General features: G+C 41.0%; 1 protein-coding gene across 1 annotated transcript in view; it reads right to left on the reverse strand.

The window, feature by feature from the left end:
* Positions 1-21,596, reverse strand: part of LOC141166131 (carboxypeptidase A1-like) — a 55,399-nt gene extending 33,803 nt beyond the window's left edge. The window contains exon 1 of the mRNA XM_073652497.1: positions 21,465-21,596. Within this exon, the coding sequence (XP_073508598.1) occupies positions 21,465-21,529 (65 nt within the window). The 5' untranslated portion in view covers positions 21,530-21,596. The remainder of the gene's footprint in view (positions 1-21,464) is intronic.
* Positions 21,597-24,003: the final 2,407 nt, after the last annotated feature.

The following is a 24,003-nucleotide window of genomic DNA, read 5'->3' on the forward strand; positions in this document are numbered from 1 at the left end:
AAGTCGATCGCGGCATTGCGGGGGCAAGGGGAGGTGATCGGCGATACTCACCTCCTCTTCCGGCTTCCAGCGCAGTCTGCAAAGGCTTCCCGGGTGTTGCCATGACGACCCGATGTCGTCATGACAACATCCGGGTCACCAGAGAGCAGGAAGATTGCTTGGACATGCGCAGTGCATCTCCAAGCAATCTTCACACTGTGCACTTCTGACAGCCTTCATGGCATAGGGATGGTGCTCCATTCCTGTGCCATGCAGGCGATCAGAAAAAAAAAAGTGAAAGTCCCAGAGTGGGACAAAGTAATAAAGTGTATAAACTGTGTGAAAGTGGAAAAAAAAAAAAAAAAAAAAATGTGCAAAAATATTATAAAAAAATAAAAAAAATAATACACCAAAAATAAAAATATAATGTACCCATCAATAAATATTATTATAAAAAAAATAAAAAAAAAACAATAAAAGTACACATATTTGGTATCGCCGCGTCCGGAACAACCTGACCTATAAAACTGTCCCACTAGTTAACCCCTTCAGTGAACACGGTAAAAAAAAAAAAAAAAAAAACAAGCAAAAAACAATGCTTTATCACCATACCGCCAAACAAAAAGTGGAATAACACGCGATCAAAAAGACGCATATAAATAAAAATGATACCGCTGAAAACGTCATCTCGTCCCGCAAAAAACAAGCCGCCATATAGCTCCATCAGCTGAAAAATAAAAAAGTTATAGCTCTCAGAATAAAGCGATACTAAAAAATATTTTTTTCTATAAAATAGCTTTTATTGTGTATAAGCGCCAAAACATAGAAAAATGATACAAATGTGGTACCGCTGTAAACGTACTGACCCGAAGAGTAAAGCTGCCTCATCAATTTTACCACACGCGGAACAGAATAAAAAAAAAAAAAAAAAAACAATTCCTGAATTGTTGGTTTTTGTTTATTCTGCCTCCCAAAAATCGGAATAGAAAGCGATCAAAAAATGTCACGTGCCTGAAAATGGCACCAATAACAACATCAAGTCATCCCGCAAAAAACGAGCCGTCACATGACTGTCTGCCAAAATCTGGAAAAATTATAGCTCTCAAAATATGGCGATGCAAAAACTAGATTTTACAAAAAATGCGTCTTTTAGTGTGTGACAGCTGTCAGTCATAAAAACCCCATATGATTCTGGCATTGCTGTAATCACACCGACCCGAAGAATAAAGTCGTCTAATCACTTATACCGCACAAGGAACGGCGTCAAAAATAAACTCTTGAGTTAGGATTGGGCTAGGGTTAGGGCTGGGTTTGGGGCTAGGGTTGTGCTGGGGCTAGGGTTGTGCTGGGGCTAGGGTTGTGCTGGGGCTAGGGTTGTGCTGGGGCTAGGGTTGTGCTAGGGTTAGGGCTGGGGTTGGGATTTTTTTCAAAAGTAAGAAAAAAAGATGACGATATGGCGACTAGTGTTGAGAGCAAGTGCTCGCTACTTGAGTTTGCATCGGGTGCTCTGGTATGCATTTAGTATCGTGGGTATTTGAGTGACATGCTCGAGTCTCTGCCCCATATGCTTCGCGGCCAAAAAACTTTACGGGGATTGCCTGCCATGCACGAGCGATCCCCGCATGTTTTTTTTTGGGTGTCTAATAACCGTGAAACATGCGGAGCAGGGACTCGAGCATGTCACTCGAGCACACGCTGTACATGGTGCATACCTGAGTTCCCGATGCAAACTCAAGTAGCGAGCACTTGCGCTCAAGAATAATGAAAACTTATTCAATATGATGACCTAATGTAAACAAATAATGTGCCGTACCTCTGGGTTCAAAATGCTCACTATACACCTTAATAAAATCTTTGAGGGGTATAGTTTCCAAAATGGGGACACTTGTGGGGGAGCTCCACTGTTTAGGCACATCACGGGCTCTCCAAACGCGACATGGTGTCCGCTAACAAATTGAATGGAAAATCGGCTCAAATTGTTAGCGGACGCCATGTTGCGTTTGGAGAGCCCCTGTGTGTCCAAACATTGGAGCTCCCCCACAAGTGACCCCATTTTGGAAACTAGACCCCCCAAGGCACCTATCTAGATGCATAGTGAGCACTTAGAACCCCCAGGTGCTTCACAAATTGATTCGTAAAAATGAAAAAGTGAAAATAAAACACTTTTTCATTTTTATGAATCAATTTGTGAAGCACCTGGGGTTCCAAGTGCTCACTATGAATCTAGATATGTGCCTTGGGGGGTCTAGTTTCCAAAATGGGGTCACTTGTGGGGGAGCTCCAATGTTTGGGCACACAGGGACTCTCTAAATGCAACATGGTATCCGCTAACAAATTGAATGGAAAATCGGCTCAAATTGTTAGCGGACACCACATTGCGTTTGGAGAGCCCCTCTGTGCCCAAACTTTGGAGCTCCCCCACAAGTGACCCCATTTTGGAAACTAGACCCCCCAAGGCACCTTTCTAGATGCATAGTGAGCACTTGGAACCCCCAGGTGCTTCACAAATTGATTCGTAAAAATGAAAAAGTGAAAAAAAAAACACTTTTTCATTTTTATGAATCAATTTGTGAAGCACCTGGGGTTCCAAGTGCTCACTATGAATCTAGATAGGTGCCTTGGGAGGTCTAGTTTCCAAAATGGGGTCACTTGTGGGGGAGCTCCAATGTTTGGGCACACAGGGACTCTCTAAATGCAACATGGTATCCGCTAACAAATTGAATGGAAAATCGGCTCAAATTGTTAGCGGACACCACATTGCGTTTGGAGAGCCCCTCTGTGCCCAAACTTTGGAGCTCCCCCACAAGTGACCCCATTTTGGAAACTAGACCCCCCAAGGCACCTTTCTAGATGCATAGTGAGCACTTGGAACCCCCAGGTGCTTCACAAATTGATTCGTAAAAATGAAAAAGTGAAAAAAAAAACACTTTTTCATTTTTATGAATCAATTTGTGAAGCACCTGGGGTTCCAAGTGCTCACTATGAATCTAGATAGGTGCCTTGGGAGGTCTAGTTTCCAAAATGGGGTCACTTGTGGGGGAGCTCCAATGTTTGGGCACACAGGGACTCTCTAAATGCAACATGGTATCCGCTAACAAATTGAATGGAAAATCGGCTCAAATTGTTAGCGGACACCACATTGCGTTTGGAGAGCCCCTCTGTGCCCAAACTTTGGAGCTCCCCCACAAGTGACCCCATTTTGGAAACTAGACCCCCCAAGGCACCTTTCTAGATGCATAGTGAGCACTTGGAACCCCCAGGTGCTTCACAAATTGATTCGTAAAAATGAAAAAGTGAAAAAAAAAACACTTTTTCATTTTTATGAATCAATTTGTGAAGCACCTGGGGTTCCAAGTGCTCACTATGAATCTAGATAGGTGCCTTGGGGGGTCTAGTTTCCAAAATGGGGTTACTTGTGGGGGAGCTCCAATGTTTGGGCACACAGGGACTCTCCAAATGCAACATGATATCCGCTAACAAATTGTCGGCTCAAATTGTTAGCGGATATCATGTTGCATTTGGAGAGTCCCTGTGTGCCCAAACATTGGAGCTCCTCCACAAGTGACCCCATTTTGGAAACTAGACCCCCCAAGGCACCTATCTAGATGCATAGTGAGCACTTGGAACCCCTAGGTGCTTCACAAATTAATTCGTAAAAATGAAAAAGTGTTTTTTTTTTCACTTTTTCATTATTACGAATCAATTTGTGAAGCACCTGGGGGTTCCAAGTGCTCACTATGCATCTAGAAAGGTGCCTTGGGGGGTCTAGTTTCCAAAATGGGGTCACTTGTGGGGGAGCTCCAAAGTTTGGGCACAGAGGGGCTCTCCAAACGCAATGTGGCGTCCGCTAACAATTTGAGCCGATTTTCCATTCAATTTGTTAGCGGATACCATGTTGCATTTAGAGAGTCCCTGTGTGCCCAAACATTGGAGCTCCCCCACAAGTGACCCCATTTTGGAAACTAGACCCCCCAAGGCACCTATCTAGATGCATAGTGAGCACTTGGAACCCCTAGGTGCTTCACAAATTGATTCGTAAAAATGAAAAAGTGTTTTTTTTTTCACTTTTTCATTATTACGAATCAATTTGTGAAGCACCTGGGGGATCCAAGTGCTCACTATGCATCTAGAAAGGTGCCTTGGGGGGTCTAGTTTCCAAAATGGGGTCACTTGTGGGGGAGCTCCAAAGTTTGGGCACAGAGAAGCTCTCCAAACGCAATGTGGTGTCCGCTAACAATTTGAGCCGATTTTCCATTCAATTTGTTAGCGGATACCATGTTGCATTTAGAGAGTCCCTGTGTGCCCAAACATTGGAGCTCTCCCACAAGTGACCCCATTTTGGAAACTAGACCCCCCAAGGCACCTATCTAGATGCATAGTGAGCAGTTGGAACCCCCAGGTGCTTCACAAATTGATTCATAAAAATGAAAAAGTGTTTTTTTTTTCACTTTTTCATTGTTACGAATCAATTTGTGAAGCACCTGGGGGTTCCAAGTGCTCACTATGCATCTAGATAGGTGCCTTGGGGGGTCTAGTTTCCAAAATGGGGTCACTTGTGGGGGAGCTCCAATGTTTGGGCACACAGCAGCTCTCCAAACGCAACATGGTGTCGCTAACAATTTGAGCCAATTTTGCGTTAAATTTGTTAGCGGACACCATGTTGCATTTAGAGAGCCGCTGTGTGCCCAAATATTGGAGCTCCCCCACAAGTGACCCCATTTTGGAAACTAGACCACCCAAGGCACCTATCTAGATGCATAGTGAGCACTTGGAACCCTCAGGTGCTTCACAAATTGATTCATACAAATGAAAAAGTGTTTTTTTTTTCACTTTTTCATTGTTACGAATCAATTTGTGAAGCACCTGAGGGTTCCAAGTGCTCACTATGCATCTAGAAAGGTGCCTTGGGGGGTCTAGTTTCCAAAATGGTGTCACTTGTGGGGGAGCTCCAAAGTTTGGGCACACATGGGCTCTCCAAACACAACATGGCGTCCGCTAATTATTCAAGCAAATTTTACAATCAAAAAGTCAAATAGCGCTCCTTCCCTTCCGAGCCCTGCCGTGAGCCCAAACAGTATTTTTTCCCCAAATATTGGGTATCTGCGTGCCCAGGGGAAATTGCACAACAAATTTTGGGGTCCATTTTTTCTTGTTACCCCTGTGAAAATAAAAAAATTTGGGTCTAAATTAACATTTTTGTGAAAAAAGTTAAATGTTCATTTTTTTCTTCCACATTCAAAAAATTCCTGTGAAGCACCTGAAGGGTTAATAAAGTTCTTGAATGTGGTTTTGAGCACCTTGAGGGGTGCAGTTTTTAGAATGGTGTCACTTTTGGGTATTTTCTGTCATAAAGACCTCTCAAAGTGACTTCAAATGTGATGTGGTCCCTAAAAAAATGGTTTTGTAAATTTTGTTGGAAAAATGAGAAATCGCTGGTCAACTTTTAACCCTTATAGCTCCCTAACAAAAAAAAATTTTGGTTCCAAAATTGTGCTGATGTAAAGTAGACATGTGGGAAATGTTATTTATTAACTCTTTTGTGTGACATATCGCTCTGATTTCAGGGCTTAAAAATTCAAATTTTGAAAATTTCAAAATTTTCAAAATTTTCGCCAAATTTCCGTTTTTTTCACAAATAAACGCAAGTGATATCGAAGAAATTTTTCCACAATCATGAAGTACAATATGTCACGAAAAAACAATCTCAGAATCAGGGGGATCCGTTAAAGCGTTCGAGAGTAATTACCTCATAAAGTGACAGTGGTCAGAATTGTAAAAATTGGCCCGGTCATTAACGTGCAAACCACCCGCGGGGCTTAAGGGGTTAAAAACAGGGAAAATGGAGCCGCACTATAGACAGGGCAAGCATGTAATGGGTATATAGCCTTAGATTTTATCTCTTTCAGAGAAATATATTTTTCTCCTTATACATCTGTGTATCACCTGTATTATCTCACTCACACTTTGTAATAATATCTTTTGCTGTCCCACTTGAGTTTTGTAAGTTTTATTTCCCTGATGGATGAACCTGCTTTACAATGAAACTCACAGCCTCTTTCTGCTGTATCACAAATGGTACACTTATTGTTAATGGCTGCAAAAAAACCCCCCAAGAAGTCTGTACTTAATTTCTACTTATACAATGGAAACATGCTGTTATTTGAATTATTAATTACACTATTCAACAACAAAATTGTAAATTGAACAAAAGTAGCTAATTTGATGCTGCTGAAAAGGAAAATGACAGATAAAATTGAAAACTAGCTCTAGTTTTTATTTTACACGGGTCAATCGTGGAGAGTTGTAATGCAGTAATTGTATGGAAATAAATTTTTTCATATTAGGTTGTATTAGGTTGACAACACTTCAGCCTGGTACAAAAAATGTACAAAATGAACCATTGGTTGATTCTAAGAAATTTTTACTCCCGCCACTACACATCAAACTAGGACTAATGAAAAACTCTGTAAAGAGCATGCAAAAAGAAAGTGAAGGCTTCAAGTATTTGCCATCAAAATTTCCTCAATTAATTCATGCAAACTTGAAAGAGGGTATCTTTCTTGGCCCACAAATTAGGGAGCTTTAGAAGGACACTCTGTTCTATGACTTGAGGCTGTCCAGAAGGCAGAGTGGAATAGTTTTAACCCCTTCACCACTTTACGATTTTCCTTTTTTTGCGCTTTTGTTTTTTTGCCTTCCCTTTCTTCCCAGATTATGAGGACTTGTTTTTTGCAGGACAAGTTTTGAATGACACCATATATTTTACCATATAGCATGCTGGAAAATAACAAACATATTCAAAGTGCAGTGATATTGCAAAAAAATGCAATTCACAATTGTTTTTCTGTTTTTGAACCTGACCAGTCAATATGATTCCCCAAGTCAGTTTCAGATATCTAACATGTATAGGTTCTTTTTTATTTAAGTGGTGAAAAAAAATCCGAAAATTAAAAGAAAAAAAAATTTCCTTATGTTGCCATTTTCCTAGACCCTTGGCGTCTCCATTTTTCGGGATCTTGGGCTGGGTGATAGCTTATGTTTTGTGCGTCGAGCTGACATTCTTATTTATACTATTTTGGTGTAGATACAATGTTTTGATCCCCCGTTATTGCATTTTGTTGCAATGTTGTGGCGGCCAAAAAAAAGTAATTCAGGAGTCTCAATTTTTTTCTCATTACGTAGTTTACCGATCGGATTAAATTACTTTATATTTTGATATATCGGACATTTCTGCACGTAGCGATACCAAATCTGTGTATTTTTTCAATGGGGCAATAGGGGAGTGATTTGAACTTTTTTTTTTTTTTAATTTTTGAAATATTTTTTAAAACTTTTTTTTTACTTTTTACTGGCTTCAATAGTCCCTTTAGGACTGTGCTATACATAGCAGTGCATCAGCAGGAGACTACTGCTGGACAATCAAGAGAGACGGTCCAGTGCTATACTTCAAACGGCAGGCAAAGAGAACTCGCCCAACTTGAAATTGCATAAATGTAGTTATTTAGTTATTTATTATTATTTGGCCCATGAAATAATAGTTTACCATAAAAATTCCCAATAAATGTGTTGAAGGATTTTGCCAATTTCACTTTGTAACCATTAATTGTGAATTTCATTAATTTCATTGCCCCACATCTCGTATTTTAAAAACTAGAGCTAATGATTTAGCGATATGGTAATGTTCTGTTCCCTTATGATCATAGAAAGGTGCATAACCTAATTTGAATGCATTTACAAAGAATCTATGAAAATGTGGTCAACAGTGTTATTAAATATTGAATCATCCCTTCCCCAGATTATAATAACATCCCCCCAAAAAATGCACCCTTGTTTTATATTTACCGGTACATACATTTCACTAAAATCAATTACCTTAACCCGTATCCCAAAAGATCTAGAGCACTACTTTGCCACAATAAATACATAACCAGTTGAGCATTGCTGCCAGTGCTACACAGCCAGACGCACACGAAGAGGTGGCACACCGACATCAGCTCTCAACAATCTGAATACTACTTTATGAATAATACGAATAATACTGCTGAACGAATGATTGATTTCCAGTCATCAGGAAAATGGCATCTTTCAGGCCACAAGGGCTCCTCTCTGGTAAGTAGTGATGATCGAGTATGTTTCATTAACTCTTTCCATCAGTCAATCTCTGCATGTGTCACAGCTGTCTAACAGCCATCACACTTGCAGCTGCGGCAACAATAAAAGAAATCCTAAAACACTAGGCGAGCACCCGAGCGTGCTCGCGAGAAAGGGTTAATGAAACATACTCGATCATCACTACTGGTAAGTACCATGAAGAGGAGTGCTGCTGCGTAGGCGCACCATACAGATTGTGATGCAGATTATGATACAGCTGCAGATTGTTTATTACTTTGCCCCCTCTATATATAATCCCTGCAGTACATCACTCCACAGCCCCTCTATATGTAATACCATCCTGCATTATGCATTACTTCACTCCTATCAGCCCTCTATATACAGTTCCATCCAACCCCCTCCTGTCGATCCACAGCCCCCTCCTGCAGTACATCGTTTTTTTCAGCCCTATCCTGCAGTACATCACTTCTTAATCCCCTCCTGCAGTATATCACATCCTGCAATACATTGCTCCTCAGCCCCCTCTTGCAGTACATTGCTTCACAGATACCTCATGCAGTATATCGCTCCATAACCTTATGCAGAATATCACCCTTAGGCTCCTTCCTGCAGCATATCACCCCATGACCTCCTCCTGTGGTATATCACTCCACAGACCCGTCCTGAAGCCATCTTCATTACTGAAGGCATCTCAAGATACACACAACATACTGACGTGTGTTCGCATATTACAGCTTCTGATGTGGCCCGAAATTTTGACAACACATCCATGTATATGTATGTAAATTAATTTTAATAGTATGTCATTAATAAAATTGAAGGTCTTTTTTTTATTCTTTATTTACTATTATAAAATGTCCCGATACAAAGAAAGCCACACGACATCAAGCCAATATGTAAATGATTAAAAATCAAAACACCAAGTAAATAGTTAGAAATATAGGTAGACAATAGAGTCTGGTCCCTCAGCCAGGTCAGTAATCTCTTGCAGCTGGACAGAAGCTATTAGAATTGCTCCTTAACTGATTGCTTAGGGGCGAAAGAAATGAAAGAAGCCATACAACATCTATCCATCAGAATGATCTCCACTAAATGTAAAGCCAGCGGGTGACCACTATGAATCTCAATGAAAAGTCAAGTAGACTATAGAGTAGAGCTGGGCAAACTGTGGCCCACGAGCCAAATCCGGCCCTCTGGCTGTTCCAATCCAGTCTGCAGACCAAGATAGCCAAAAAGCTGAAACAGTGGCCCACAGACCCCACCATGCCGTCACCCACCGTTGCCCACTGTCACCACTATCTGGGGGCTTATACTGTATGTTGGAGGCTATTTGAGAGCTCATACTATATATGGGGGCTATGTGAGGGTCTCATACTGTATATAGGAGGCTATGTGGGGGCTCACACTGTATATAGAAGGGCTATGTGGATTCTCATAGTGTATATAGGTGGCTATGAGGGGGCTCATACTGTATTTAGAGGCTATGTGAGGGCTCATATTGTATACAGAGAGGCTAAGTGGGGGCTCACACTGTATAGAGAGAGGCTATGTGGGGGCTCATATTGTATATAGGGGCTATGTGGGGGCTCATAGTGTATATAGGTGGCTATGTGGGGGCTCACAATGTATAGAGAGGCTATGTGGGGGTTCATACTGTATATAGGGGCTATGTGGGGTCTCATACTGTTTATAGAGGGACTCTGTGGGGGCTCTCAATGTACACAGGCGGCTATGTGGGGACTTATACTGTATAAACAGGGGGGTTGTGTGCAGTCTCATATAATATATAGGGATGTCAGCATACTTAATTCTGCTCAATATTAAGTGATACAATTATTATTAATATAAAATCATTATAATTAATGTGTGATATTAATATTGAGCAGAATTAATTTCAGCCTTTTGGTTTGAGCTTCCACAACAGTCACGGTCTCTCATGTGTCCACTCGGGAAAATGAATTGCCCACTCCTGCTGTAGAGGATGGGAATTCTAACCAGGATTACCAGGACTTGTAGTAACTGTATTGATGGTCAAGGATAGATGAGGTGAGATCTTCCATAAACAATGAATTATTAATCTTGGTGAACCATAATGCTATAGGTGTCTTTGTCTTCCAGACAAGTTGGATAAAGGCCATGGCTGTATAGACCAGATGGAGAAGAGAATGATTATATACTATCTTGGATATCTTGCGATGGTAAAGAAGTAACCAGATTCAATCCTTGGTAAAACAGTCACCTTTTGAATAATTTGATGGACTTTCTACCAAAAAGAAGTACAGTAAGTATTTTACAGGACCAAAAAATATGCGGAAAGCTACTCTCATTCTCTCTACATCTCCAGCACAGCAGACTAACCTCAGAAAATATTATGAGGAGTGGAGTGGGGACTGTACCATTGAGAGTTTTAAAGCCTCTTTCTTGAATGTGTCAGTGAATGAATTCAGACTCGTACTCTGGTAAGGGAGAGGCCTGATTCTGATTCCAATTGGGACATATATGCAAGAGGTTGTTAACCTGGGGTGGATACTATAAGTGAATATGAGAGTGATGACAGAGTGATGGATCTGGCATGATCCCAAACAGAACATCTCAAAAGCTGTCTTAATTTTCCCATTTGTGGACCTAGGATGTCACATTTTTAAAAAATGTAAAAATTTATTTATTCTTCAAGAATCTAAGTATTATAGACATAAACTAAGGGACAGTTGTACACAGGAACTCAAGTTGCTCAATATTTTAGAATGAAGAGCTTAGAGGCTGCTATTAAGTTCTATAGTTCCATGTAGGCCGCGATTTTTGTGAGTTTTGAATTGTAAAGTTTTAGAGCAAAACCAGTAGACATGTCTGAAGCCAGGCCTGGTGTAAATGTCTGACCTGAGAATTCCAGTGCAGCCTCCAATAAAAGGAGGTGGCTGAAACCAGACTGTCTGCTGGGCTACTAATCCTGATAGTCTGCATTGATAGCTTTATATCGGCTACAAGTCCCAGCCTTCAGCAAGTGAATACTCACTAGTGTGTTATGACAAACAGAAAGGAGAAGTAGCCAAACACTGCAGCTATGCACATTATTCAGATGTCCCAGGCACAGACCGCTCTAGAAGAAATATATTGATATTGACCAACAAGAACCTTTTAGTCCTTGATCAGCCTCTGCAACATCAAACTGTGTACATCAGGTCCAGACTAGGTACAGCAAGACCATCTGTTCCTCCTGATCCTCTCAGGTCTTCAAGAGGACCTGTGATAACAGGGAAAGAGGGAAAACGTATAGACTCTATAGCTGCAGGTTCTCTCCTGTGACTATGAAAAGGACAGGGTATATACAGTACCTTCCACGTTACATATAACCTATAAACCAGGCATGTCCAAAGTCCGGCCCGCGGGCCATTTGCGGCCCGCGGTCCGGACTAATAAGGCCCCCAGGTATCCAGCAGCATGTACCTTGCGGCCGCTGCCGCTCTCGTCGCCACCGCCGCTCTCGTCGCCACCGCCGCTCAGTACTCCGGCGCAGGGAGAAGAGCCGAAATCTCGGACATCGCGAGATTTCGGCTTTCCTTCTCCCTGCGCCGGAGTACTGAGCGGCGGCAACCGGACAGCCAAGATCTCGCGACGTGCGAGATCTCCAGCCCCCAGGGGTTGTAAGACGTTCAGAGGTCAGATAGGCTGAAGACCTCAGCTTAGTTGTGTAAAATTATATAAATAATATATATATTAAGTTATATATAAGTCCCTGCGCCACCTTACACCTCCAGAAAGGTTAGGCCAGCAGGGCTCTCACACAAGCTTGTGGTAGCAAGCTGTCATACCCTTCATTAACCCCTGACTGCCTGTCACTGTGCTATAATTCCATTATCTGATGTGCGACTGTTGCACAGCTTGCTATTCTCTGCCTGTGTTATAAAGCATATAGCAGTATCTTATTTTTGCTGTTCCACCCTCTGCGCCTTTTAATCTCTCCCCTTCTGGCCAATTTTTATAATGGCAACTACAAATAAGAAACGAAAAGTTGACAGTGAGGGCCGCCGCTTCCAGGACAAGTGGAAAGTAGAATATTTTTTCACTGAAATAAAGAATCACTGTGTTTGTCTGATATGCCAAGAGACCGTTGCTGTTTATAAAGAATTTAATGTCAAGCGACACTATCAGACGAGACATAGCACATACGACAAGCTAACAGGGCACGACCGAAGTGAAAAGTATAAGCAACTTGAAGCTGTTTTATTGTCACAACAGCGATTTTTTACAAGAGCCCGTGAGTCAAATGAAAATGCCACAAAGGCGAGCTATGAGGTGGCAGCGTTAATTGCTAAAAATTGCAAATCTTTTGCAGAGGGTGACTTTATCAAAGAATGTGTTATGAAAATGGTAGAGAATGTCTGTCCCGAGAAGAAGCAAGAGTTTTCCAACATTTGCCTGGCTCGTAACACTGTAGCACGGAGAATTGAAGAAATTTCATCGGATATTAAGAGACAGTTAATGTCAAAAGGAGCTGATTTTGACTTCTTTTCAATAGCCTGTGATGAAAGCACGGACCTATCTGACACGGCTCAGTTGCTGATTTTTTTAAGAGGGGTGGACGATGAAATGAATGTGACTGAAGAGCTACTTGACCTCCAGAGCCTCAAGGATCAAACAAGAGGGAAAGATTTATTTGATTCTGTTAGTTCTGCCATAGATGACATGAAACTGCCTTGGAACAAAGTTACTGGGATTATTACTGATGGGGCACCTGCCATGACTGGTGAACGAAGTGGATTATCAACCCTAATCTGTAACAAGGTGAGCGAAGAAGGAGGCAAAGCTATTAAACTTCATTGCATCATTCATCAACAAGTTCTCTGTGCTAAACATCTCCAATATGATCATGTTATGAAACCGGTACTAAAGACCATTAATTTTATCCGCTCTAAAGCCCTGTGCCACCGCCAGTTTAAACAGTTTCTACTGGATATCCAGGCTGAATATGAAGATGTTTCATATCATAACGATGTAAGATGGCTCAGTCGGGGGTCTGCACTGCAACGTTTCTACTCTCTCAGAAAGGAAATAGGAGAATTCTTGGAAACAAAGGGACAAACGATGCGAGAACTATCTGATCCAATTTGGCTGGCTGATTTGGGGTTTCTAGTCGACCTAACAAAGCATCTGAATGTACTGAACATGAATCTTCAGGGCAAAGATGCAGCGGTGAACCAACTTTATTCACACCTCAAAGCCTTTGGAACAAAGCTGCAACTTTTCCTAAGGCAGTTGTCACAAACACCGCCCAATACCATCCATTTTTCAGCGCTACAGGAAATAATTAACAGTTTTCCACAGGATGATATCCATGCGCAAATAAGCAGGTATGCAGCAGACATCACATCTCTGGCTGGGGAGTTTCAACGGCGCTTTCAAGATTTTGCAGCTATTGAAAAGGAGATCAGCATTTTCTCCTCTCCATTCTCTGTTGACCCCGACAATGCTCCTGATCAGTTGCAGCTCGAGCTCATTGAGCTACATTGTGACAGCGAGTTACGCAGTCGTCATCAACAGCTCTCTCTTGTTAACTTTTACCGCCAACTGGATAAGAGCCGGTTTCAAGAGATTCGAACATTGGCTAAGAAAACCCTGAGCTTGTTTGGCTCAACATATTTGTGTGAGAAGACATTCTCTGTTATGAACTTTAACAAGAACCGCGTGAGGACAAGACTAAGTGACTCTCACCTGCGTGACATTTTGCGCATCAAAACCACGGCCATTGAACCAGACCTAGTCTATGTGCTGCAGTCCAGATCCCAGTTTCACCCTTCACATTAGTGCAGGCTAGTTTCTTTTTTTTAATTGAGATTAATATGTTGTAAAATCTCAATTAATGTCAGTTGGATAGACAGTTATATATTTGAACACATGTATACTTGCTGTTATGTTCCTGTTCACATTTTTTGAACTTATAAGTTGACAGACAACCTTACATTACTTTGTGTAATGTACTTTAAAATGTTCCTGAGATATCTCAGTTTCCTGTTTTTATTATATTAAAGGGGTTGTCCAAGTTCAGAACCCAGACATACCCCCTTTTTCACCCAGGCAGCCCCCCTGCCATGGGCATCAAAGCATCTCATGCTCCGATGTGCTCCCTTGCCCTGTGCTATTTACAATGACACACTGCCGGTAGGAGGCTTCACCGTCTCTAATGTGCAGGCTTTAGCGCTGCTCTAGCTGGTTTACTGGTGATAAAGCCCGCCCATCAGTGCCGGTGACGTCACTGGGCTTTCTGCCAGCCCCGTGGAGAGCCGGGTATGTCACTAGAACTCCAGAAAATGCCTTTCCTCTGCGCAATTTAGTGCAGGGCAAAAGTAGGACATTGGAGCATAAACTGCTTCGATGCTCAAGTCGGGGAGGGGCTTCCTGGGTGAGAATGGGGGTATGTCTGGGTTAACCCCTTTAAGGCAGATTGATTAAACACCTGTTTAGATTTGTCATCCAAGTCACAAAATAAAAAGTATGCCGTTTTCAATAAACTTTGCAAAAAAAGTTTATTTGCATTCATTTTAATGGTCCAAAGAATGTCAAGCAAAATGATCGGCCCTCGCACATGTTCACTTCATCAAATTTGGCACTCTTAGAAAAAAGTTTGGACACCCCTGCTATAAACCAATCAACAAATTTAATACATGATCAATAAAAATATTACGTAAGTCCTAGAAATCAGGGGACCTACATCTTTGACAATGAAATTCATTATTACAAACTCAACAGTTTTAACTAGTGAAAAGCAGGTTGCGAACCTTTTCTTACTTCAGGTGAAGTAGAAATTGCCCTCTCTGACCCTCTGCATCAGGAGCTTACTCTGACTTACTCTGAATTAGTTTATGACAACTTGGAGTATATCAAAGCCAGCAGCAAATAGACTAGAAAAGGGAAACATCTCTTTATGGGGGCTGCGGACCATGGGTGTTTGGCTTAAACAATCCCCTTTATGGGCTACTGACCAACTTACCATCATAGTCTAGCCCTGTTTGGTGGAAAGCAATGATCTCAAAAGCAGCACTTTTTATTCTGTTCTTCTTATTATTTTTTTATTATTATTATTATTCACCATGTTTGCCACCTTTGAGGGAAAAGAGGCGTGAAAGCACCTTTTTAACAGCTGACTTTATGGGGATCTTTGTAGGGATGCGCCCTGTAGCAGAAAGAGTGTTTATATAAGAGGTAGCAAGGAAACATTTCGAAGAGGCGCACATGTAACTACAGATGCTGTTGTAGGACTGTGACTAGCATGGTTTTTCATTTTCCCAGCAGCATGGTAGAAGGCTGCATTCCCAACAAACAAACACTAGTATAATATCACATGCTAATCAGAAGTAATCATACCTTTTTTCACTGTGTTAACCATTTAGAACGAAAACGCTCAGTGCTCGTGAACTTTGTCATGATACTGCATCAAAAAGTAGAAATAGTTCACACACCTACTATTTGCACATCATTCCTCTCTTTCTATTGCTCTCAATGTACAATAACTAGCTATATAGCTCTACTGTTTGTTCTGTTTCTGATTCACATTTATTTTAGAAACTGAGTACAAGCATATCAACGCCAACAAGGGTGCCATCTTGCAAATATATACAGTGACGACCAAAAGTTTTGCATTTTTTTTAAAAGTGTGATTATTCTTGTCTGGTTGTTGTGACTCCATTTTCCTGTTGATTTCAGTAAACCAGAAGCAAATGGTTTAAAATAAAATGTTCACATTTTTCTCACAAAAGTGTTTTTTAGCCCCCAATTTTGCATTTTCATAAGGGTAACCTGAGAAATTGCACCATACCATTTGTTGTGCAATTTCTCCTGAGTATGCCGATACCCCATATATGGGAGAAAACCACTGTTTGGGTGCACGGCAGGGTACGGAAGAAAAGGAGCGCAATTTGACTTTTTGAATGTAAAATTTGCTTGAATAATTAGCGGACACCATGTTGCATTTGGAGTGCCCCTGATGTGCCTAAACAGTGGAACCCCCCCCCACAAGTGACACCATTTTGGAAACTAGACCCCTCAGGGAACTTATCTAGATGTGTGGTGAGCACTTTGAACCACCAGGTGCTTCACAGAAGTTTATAACATGGACCCGTGAAAATAAAAAAATCTAACTTTTTCCACAAAAATTATCTTTTAGCCCCACATTTTTTATTTTCACAAGGGTAAAAGGAGAAATTGGACCCCAATAACTGTTGTGCAATTTCTCCTGAGTACGCCGATACCCCATGTGTGGGGAAAATACACTATTTGGGCACATGGCAGGGCTCAGTAAGGGAATGCTCGAGTCCCCGCCCCGCATGTTTCACGGTTGTTAGACACCCAAAAAAAACATGCGTGGATCGCTTGTGCAAGGCAGTCAATCCCCGCAAGGTTTTTTTGGCCATGAAACATATGGGCCGGAGATTCAAGCATGTCACTCGATCACCTGCAATACTCGGTGCATACCCGAGCACCTGATGCAAACTCAAGTAGCGAGCACTTGCTCTCAACACTAGTCGCCATACCGTCATCATATTTTTTTCTTTACTTTTGAAAAAATCCCAACCGCAACACAACCCTAATCCTAGCACAACCCTAACCTTAGCACAATCCTAACCCTAACCCTAGCACAACCCCAACCCTAACCCTAGCACAACCCTAAACCTAGCACAACCCTAACCTAGCACAACCCTAACCCTATCACAATCCTAACCCTAGCACAACCCTAACCCTAGCACAACCCATACCTAGCAAAACCATAACCCTAAAGCAACCCTAACCCTAGAGTTTATTTTTTACGCCATTCCTCGTGCGGTATAAGTGATTGGATTACTTTATTCTTCAGGTCGGTGCAATTACAGTGATGCCAGATTCATATCAGGTTTTTATGTTTGGTAGCTGTCATACACTAAAAGACTTTTTTTTTTTTGCAAAGACTAGTTTTTGCAATCATTTTTCCATATTTCGGCCGACAGAGTCATGTTTTTAGTTTTTTTGTAGTACAAGTTGACGTTTTCATTGGTACCATTTTTGGGCATGTGACATTTTTGATCCCTTTCTATTCCGATTTTTGGGAGGCAGAACAAACAAAAAACAACAATTCAGGAATTGTTTTCTTTTTTTTTTTATGCCGTTCTGCGTGTGGTAAAATTTATAAGGTAACTTTATTCTTCAGGTCAGTACGATTACAGCGGTACCACATTTATATAGTTTTTTTATGTTTTGACGCTTTTACACAAAAAAAACTATAACTTTTTTATTTTTCAGCTGATGGATCTGTATGGTGGCTTGTTTTTTGCAGGACAAGATGACGTTTTCAGCGGTACCATTTTTATTTACATTCGTCTTTTTGATCGTGTTTTATTCCATTTTTTGTTTGGCGGTATGATGATAAAGCATCGTTTTATGCTTCGTTTTTTTTTACCGTGTTCACTAAAGGTGTTAACTAGTGGGACAGTTTCATAGGTCAGGTCATTCCGGAAGCAGCAATACCAAATATGTGTACTTAATGTTTTTTTTGTTTTTTTTTTCAGAATATTATTTATTTACGGGTATAGTATATTTCTATTTTTTTTTTCATTATTTTTTTCATTTTTTAAAAAATACTTTTACAATTTTTTTAAATGTTTTTTTTCACTTTCTGATACTTTTTTTTTACTTTTACACTTTGTCCCACTATGGAACTTTCACTTTTTGCAGGTTGATCGCTTCTATAGCATAGAGATGCAGCTGCATCTCTATGCTATGCTGCGTGTCAGCGCTGCACAGGCAGAAGTTACTTTGATCACGTACTGCGCATGATCAAAGGAACTTCCTGCTGTCTGGTGACCCGGATATCGTCATTGGGTCACCATGACAACTGCCGGGACCCGGCACAGACAGTAAGTAATAAGTAAGCCGCGCTTACCTCCCCTTGCTCCCGGAATGCTGCGATTGACTTCAATTGCAGCATTTCGGGGGTTAATGTGCCGGGAGCAGTGCGGGACCACACCTGGCACATAGTACTGGGTGTCAGCTGTGAGAATTAGCTGACACCCGGCGGCAGTCGCCCCTCACCGCTTGTGTGCGGGCGCGATTGCAGTACGCGTAATAGTACGTACCTGGTCCAATAGGCCCAGGGCAAAAGGATGTACTATTACTGAGCACATCAGAAAGGGGTTAATCTCTGCAAAGAACCGCAAGGTCCAATTTAAGTTTGCCAAGGAACACAGTCAATGGAAAGAGACAGATTGATCTAAGGTGTTGTGGTTTGATGAATCCAAGTTCAATCATCTGACCACAATTTTGGCCAACAACCTGCTTCCGTCAGTAAGAGCATTGAAGATTGGTCATGGCTGGGTCTTCCTGCATAACAATGACTCGAAACACACAGCCAGGGCAACTAAGGAGTGGCTCCGTAGGAAGCATTTCAAGGTCCTGGAGTGGCCTAGCCATTCTCCAGACCTGAACCCAATAGAAAATCTTTGGAGGGAGCTGAAACTCAATGTTGCCTAGCCACAGCCCGAAACCTGAAAGATCTGGAGAAGATCTGTATGGAGGAGTTGGCCAAAATCCATGTTGCATTGCATGCAAACTTGGCCAAGAGCTACAGGAAACATCTGACCTCTGTAATTGCAAACAAAGGTTTCGGTACCAAATATTAAGTTCTGTTTTTCTATTTTATCAAATACTTATTTCATGCAATAAAATGCTAATTGATTATTTAAAAATCATACAATGTGATTTTCTGTTTTTTATTTTTAGATTCTGTCTCTCACAGTTGAAGTATACCTACGATAAAAATTACAAACCTCTCCATTCTTTGTAGGTGGGAAAACTTGCAAAATCGGCAATGTGTCAAATACTTATTTTCCCCACTGTAAATTGCTCATTCTCTTAGACATACCTTGTCAGGAGTAAGAGCTGATAGCTCCAAACACGTAGACCCGGGGTCGTTTTCTTCCTTCATGTAGTTTTTATTTTTATCTCTTGTTTTTAATATACTAAAGAAATATGATGCTTTAATTTATACTTTTTTAAACATTCTTCCTGCGGTTGCTGGATTTTTTCCTCATCCTTCCTGGGCAATGTGCACTGTGCGATGTGCACAATGACAGCGTTCTCTGTATTGCCGGGTCAGATCAACAGTAATGGGCCGGCAACAGAGCACGTTCTCAGAATACCTGTCGTGCAGAGACCAGCGCCGTACTCGCACACTGGGAATTCGGACAACGCACTCTGTTGCCGGCTTGTTACTGCTGATCTGAGCTGCCAAAAGAGACCGCGCTGTCATTGTGCACATCTTGCAAGGACTCGCAAGAACTCGCCCAGCCTCAGAAAGAAGCTTTACTGATATTGTTTCGCTTCAGGGAGGGGTTAGAGGCTGTGGCAGTGACCGCAGCCTCTGCCCTTTGACGATTCTTCTCTTGAGCATCCAAGCATGCAGTGGGATTCTCAAAGGAAGTGTCATCAAAAAGGAAGTGAAAAAAAAAGTCAGATAGTGTAGTTAGGAAAGGATAGGGAATTTTTTAATTCAAGTATATTAGAAAATAGTTTAGGATATGGCATTAAATAGATAGGGATTTAGGATGAAAATTTATTTAATTTAGACTCCAGACCACCCCTTTAAGGTGATATTCACTCATCTGTATGAATTTTTATTTCTGTGTAAAACAAAACATTTTTTTCTCATGTGTCATCTGTATTGTCACCATTTTGCCTCTGTTTTGCATCTGTTTTTTTCTCATTGGTTTTTAAAAACTGAAGCAGGTAGAATGTCTGAACTTTTATTTATGTATTGACTCAAACTACTTGGACAACCTCTTCTCATTCTCCAGGTTTGACCCCATTAAAATGAAAAAGCTAATACTCACTTGACAGGAGCCACAGCTCTCACTTCCTGTTGATTACTTATAGGTCCAATGGCAGGGACATTGAAGTCGGCACTGATTGGACGCAGAGCTCACATGACGTAACAAGCTCACGTGAGCCTCGGGAGATCGACAGCCAACACCACTGGAACAGCGCCGGCATGGGAGGTGAGTATAAGCTTTTTTATTTTAACATTTTAACGAGGCCAAACATGGGGAATGAGAAGGGGTTGTCATAATAGTGGACAATCCCTTTAATTCTTAAATGGATTAGTGAAAAATGGATGAAATACTGAAGTACAAAGTATGTCTTCTGTGCTTCATCCATCTTAGGCCTCTTTCACACGTCCAGATATTTCCATAACTGTAAAAACAGTACCGGAGATATCTGTGTCCGTGTGTCCATGTGTCCCTGTGTGGCAACAGTGTGGCAAACGTGTGCTACCCATGTGTCGCATCAGAATCACACGTACCCGCACCTGGGAATTATTGGTATGGTTCGCACTGTTCCCAAGCGCAGGGTGCTGCAGGCAAGTCTCATCATTGTCCCCTGCTTGTGCTGCAATCAGCGCGAGCAAGGGACATTGTTGAGAGTAGTATTCTGCTCTCGCTGTCTCAAGTGTAAAAATAAGAATAAAATAAAAAAAACATTATACTCACCTGCCCAAAGATGAAATAAATGTCCCACGCTGTAATCCATCTGACCAGCATTTTTTCATCAGCGTGAGCAGTGGCTTGAGGCGACTGCACACACTGAGGAGCCGAGGAGAATACCTCTATGCAGTGAGCATGGCCCCTGAACTGCGCTGAGCTCACTGAGTGACAGGACACCGCTCAGTGAGCTCAGCGCTGGTCAGGGGCCCACTCGCTGCAAGTCATTCTCCTCTGCTCCTCAACGTGTCCGGTGTCCTCAGTATGGCTGAGTATTAACCGCAAAATTGATGGGAATAGGACATGCTCTAAGTTTCACAGATTGGACACACGGATCTGTTTTCAAAATTAATGTGCATATGGATCAATTTAATTTGATGGATCTATGTTCTGTACCAGAATAAAATGTGTCACACAGATGTGTGAAAGTAGCTTAACTCTGACTTGTATGGAGCTGTTATAGGGAAAACGTTGTGAAATATTTAATCAGATGCCATATTAAGAAACTGTTCCCATAAAAGCATGTCAATGACTTTGTGTGCCTGGACAAAGACTTGCACACACAGCTCCGCAGTGTTCATGAAGCCTTCTAAACACCAAGTCAGAAAAATGCATACAAGTCTAGGAAGAACTGACGAGATAAAAATGATTCCATCCTTTCAATTGCAAAATGTTGTGTTGGCAATCTCATCTATCAGAACCTAATATCTCATTAGGTTATGATAGATGAGAATTTATTGATCAATTAACCTATCCAGTGCGAGAAAAGAGCTAATGTATGGATGCAATGCACATAAGTAATATGAGAAAATACAATAAGAATTTTCATTACAACTGACAATAAGACTTTATTGAAATAAAAAGAGTACTTACCCAACAAAAGTCTTTTGGCTGCATGCAGCTGCAAAGAAAATTGTGAAAACTATCAAAATCTTCATTTCATCTAATATTTGGACCAACAGAACTAGGTATAGGAGGATCTGGTCATTTATATTGCTTAGTGCAAGACTTAACCAAGGACTTTTTATATCAAAAGTCATTAATTATGTCCTGGCATCAGCTATGGTACACATGATAGATAATACCGTTGTTCACAGAAGGCATCTGTCCTTTCACACTTACTTGGCTGATAATTATTCATGTGTAATATGTGTATTTACGTGTGGTTTGAGATTCTCTGACCATGTGATTTGCAGCTCTGAGGTGTCTTCACATTTGCCACCTGCTGAAAATATATTAGGTTCTATTCACACTTGCTTTATGAGTTCCATTTCTCTGTTGGGTTTTCTTTTACGTTCAGAGAAACAGATTTCATATGGGGAACAGATACGTTACAAAACAGATGCAAACTGAAGCATAAGGGTCTCATTAACTATAATAGGGTCCTTCTTATTCCTGCTTTGTGTCCAGTTATTGTACAGACCAAGTGCAAGCTGCAGTCTATGTGAGTCAATGGGGCCTTTCTCCATCAGTTTGCATCTCATCTTTTTCTCTAATCATAAATGAAATAAATACAATGTGGGATGTGAATATAGTCTTAGCTAGTAGTAAGGGCTCTATTTAGCTGACACTATATTGCGCTGTGGATTTTCAGCATGTAAATGTATGCTGTAAATCCACACCAAACATGTACAGTGTGAAATTTTTTCAAAAAAGAATGTGCAAAAATTTCAGACTTGAAAATTCCAACTTGTGGGCCAATATACAAAAGACGCCCAATCAACCAGAGTGTTAATAGACCAAAAATATTTTTATTATATACATATAACAAAAAATAATATAAACAACAAAGTACTGCAATAAAGGGGAAAGACACTACACATAAAAATCCAATAATTATCTAAGATTAAATTTCAGAGCATGATTGTACAAAAAATACCAATAAAATGCATGCAGATAAGTTTGGAGCAATGAAGTATGAATAAGGTGAAAATTGCACTGTGCAAAAATAATCGTATTGTGTCTAATCTCAATAGATATTGAAGATACGCAGCCATTATAGGGAAAAACCCATATTCCCTAATGAACTTCAATCAAAATGGCAAATTTATGTTCATAGTAAACAGGGTAAGGGGCTGTTTTATGAGGAGAAATAAAGTACCTAAGATGTATGTAAGAGAATCCCTCTTAAGTAGCTATGGAGAGACTTTCTTCCTCAGGGGGCGAAAACCTAAACGTGACGATATCGCAGTGCCGGGGAGCCCATCCCGTCCAGGGATTGCCGGGGGACCCCGAATCCCCAGTGAGTAACGCTGAACGCCCCGTGGACCGGAGAGCAGCCGGAAGCCCCGCTGCCTCTCTCCCGGAGTGCACTGCAAGTTTCGCTGGGAACCCGGTGCTAAATCATTCGTAGACGCCCCAAACTAGTGCTAGTTTGCAAAGAAGCATGGGCAAAAAAGTCAGCCTTCTAGATGTGCAAAGCTGGCAGAAACATACCCTAAAAGACTTGAGGCAGTAATTTCAGCGAAAGGTGGTCCTACAAAGTATTGACTAAGGAGGGCTGAATAAAAATGCACATCAAAATTTTCAGATTTATATTTTTAAAACATTTATAAAACCATGTATCATTTCCTTTACACTTCACAGATACTTGTTCCTTTGTGTTGGTATATCACATAAAATCCTAATAAAATACATTCCAGTTTGTGGATGTAATGTGAAAAATGTGGAAAAGTTCACTGGGTATGAACACTCTTTCATGGCACTGTATATACGTATATATACTATATATTTTATGTGTCAGTACCTAAGAATGGTAGTGTATATCAAAATAACAATCTCCCATGATAGCAACCATTTCAATTTCACTATCAGAGAAGCATCTAAATGGCTAAAGAGCAGTGATCAGAGCTAGCTCTGTTCGCTGCTGTAAGAGGTGGGAATCAGGGTCTCTGTCTCTACCTCATGCTGCTCTCAAATTAGGCAGCAAAAACTTGGTGAAAGATTCCCTTTAATTTTTTAGATAAACAATGCAAAAGCGAAATAGGGTCTAATCCAAGAATTCAAGAGAAAACAAAAGGGTAGGGTGTGCTCATGTTAAGTAATGAATAAATCACAGCCGCTGCAGCTTCTAAAGGATTTATATGTATACAAATGTGCCAAGGGCGATGAAAGTATCCTGCGCTGCTAATTAATATGAATAATAAATAAAGATTGTTGAATTTTAATCAATTGCCTGGTGTGTTGAGCTGGATCCATCTTCATTTCCTCACTGCTAATTAATGACAAGCCACCATGAAATGGAGAATCGTTGGTTTAATGACAATGCGTTTCAGAGTCACTCCAACTCCTTCTTCAGGACAAACCACAAAAGCCATTTACAGCCATTCTGTACTATATCTGTCAGTGTAGATTATTTATTTACTATGTATTACTACTTATTCTTTCAACTGTCCTATATCAGTGTATATCA

The sequence above is a fragment of the Phyllobates terribilis genome, unplaced genomic scaffold, assembly GCF_046119375.1.
Source record: "Phyllobates terribilis strain yellow unplaced genomic scaffold, ASM4611937v1 Scaffold_11__3_contigs__length_659146591, whole genome shotgun sequence".
Taxonomy (NCBI): Eukaryota; Metazoa; Chordata; class Amphibia; order Anura; family Dendrobatidae; genus Phyllobates; species Phyllobates terribilis.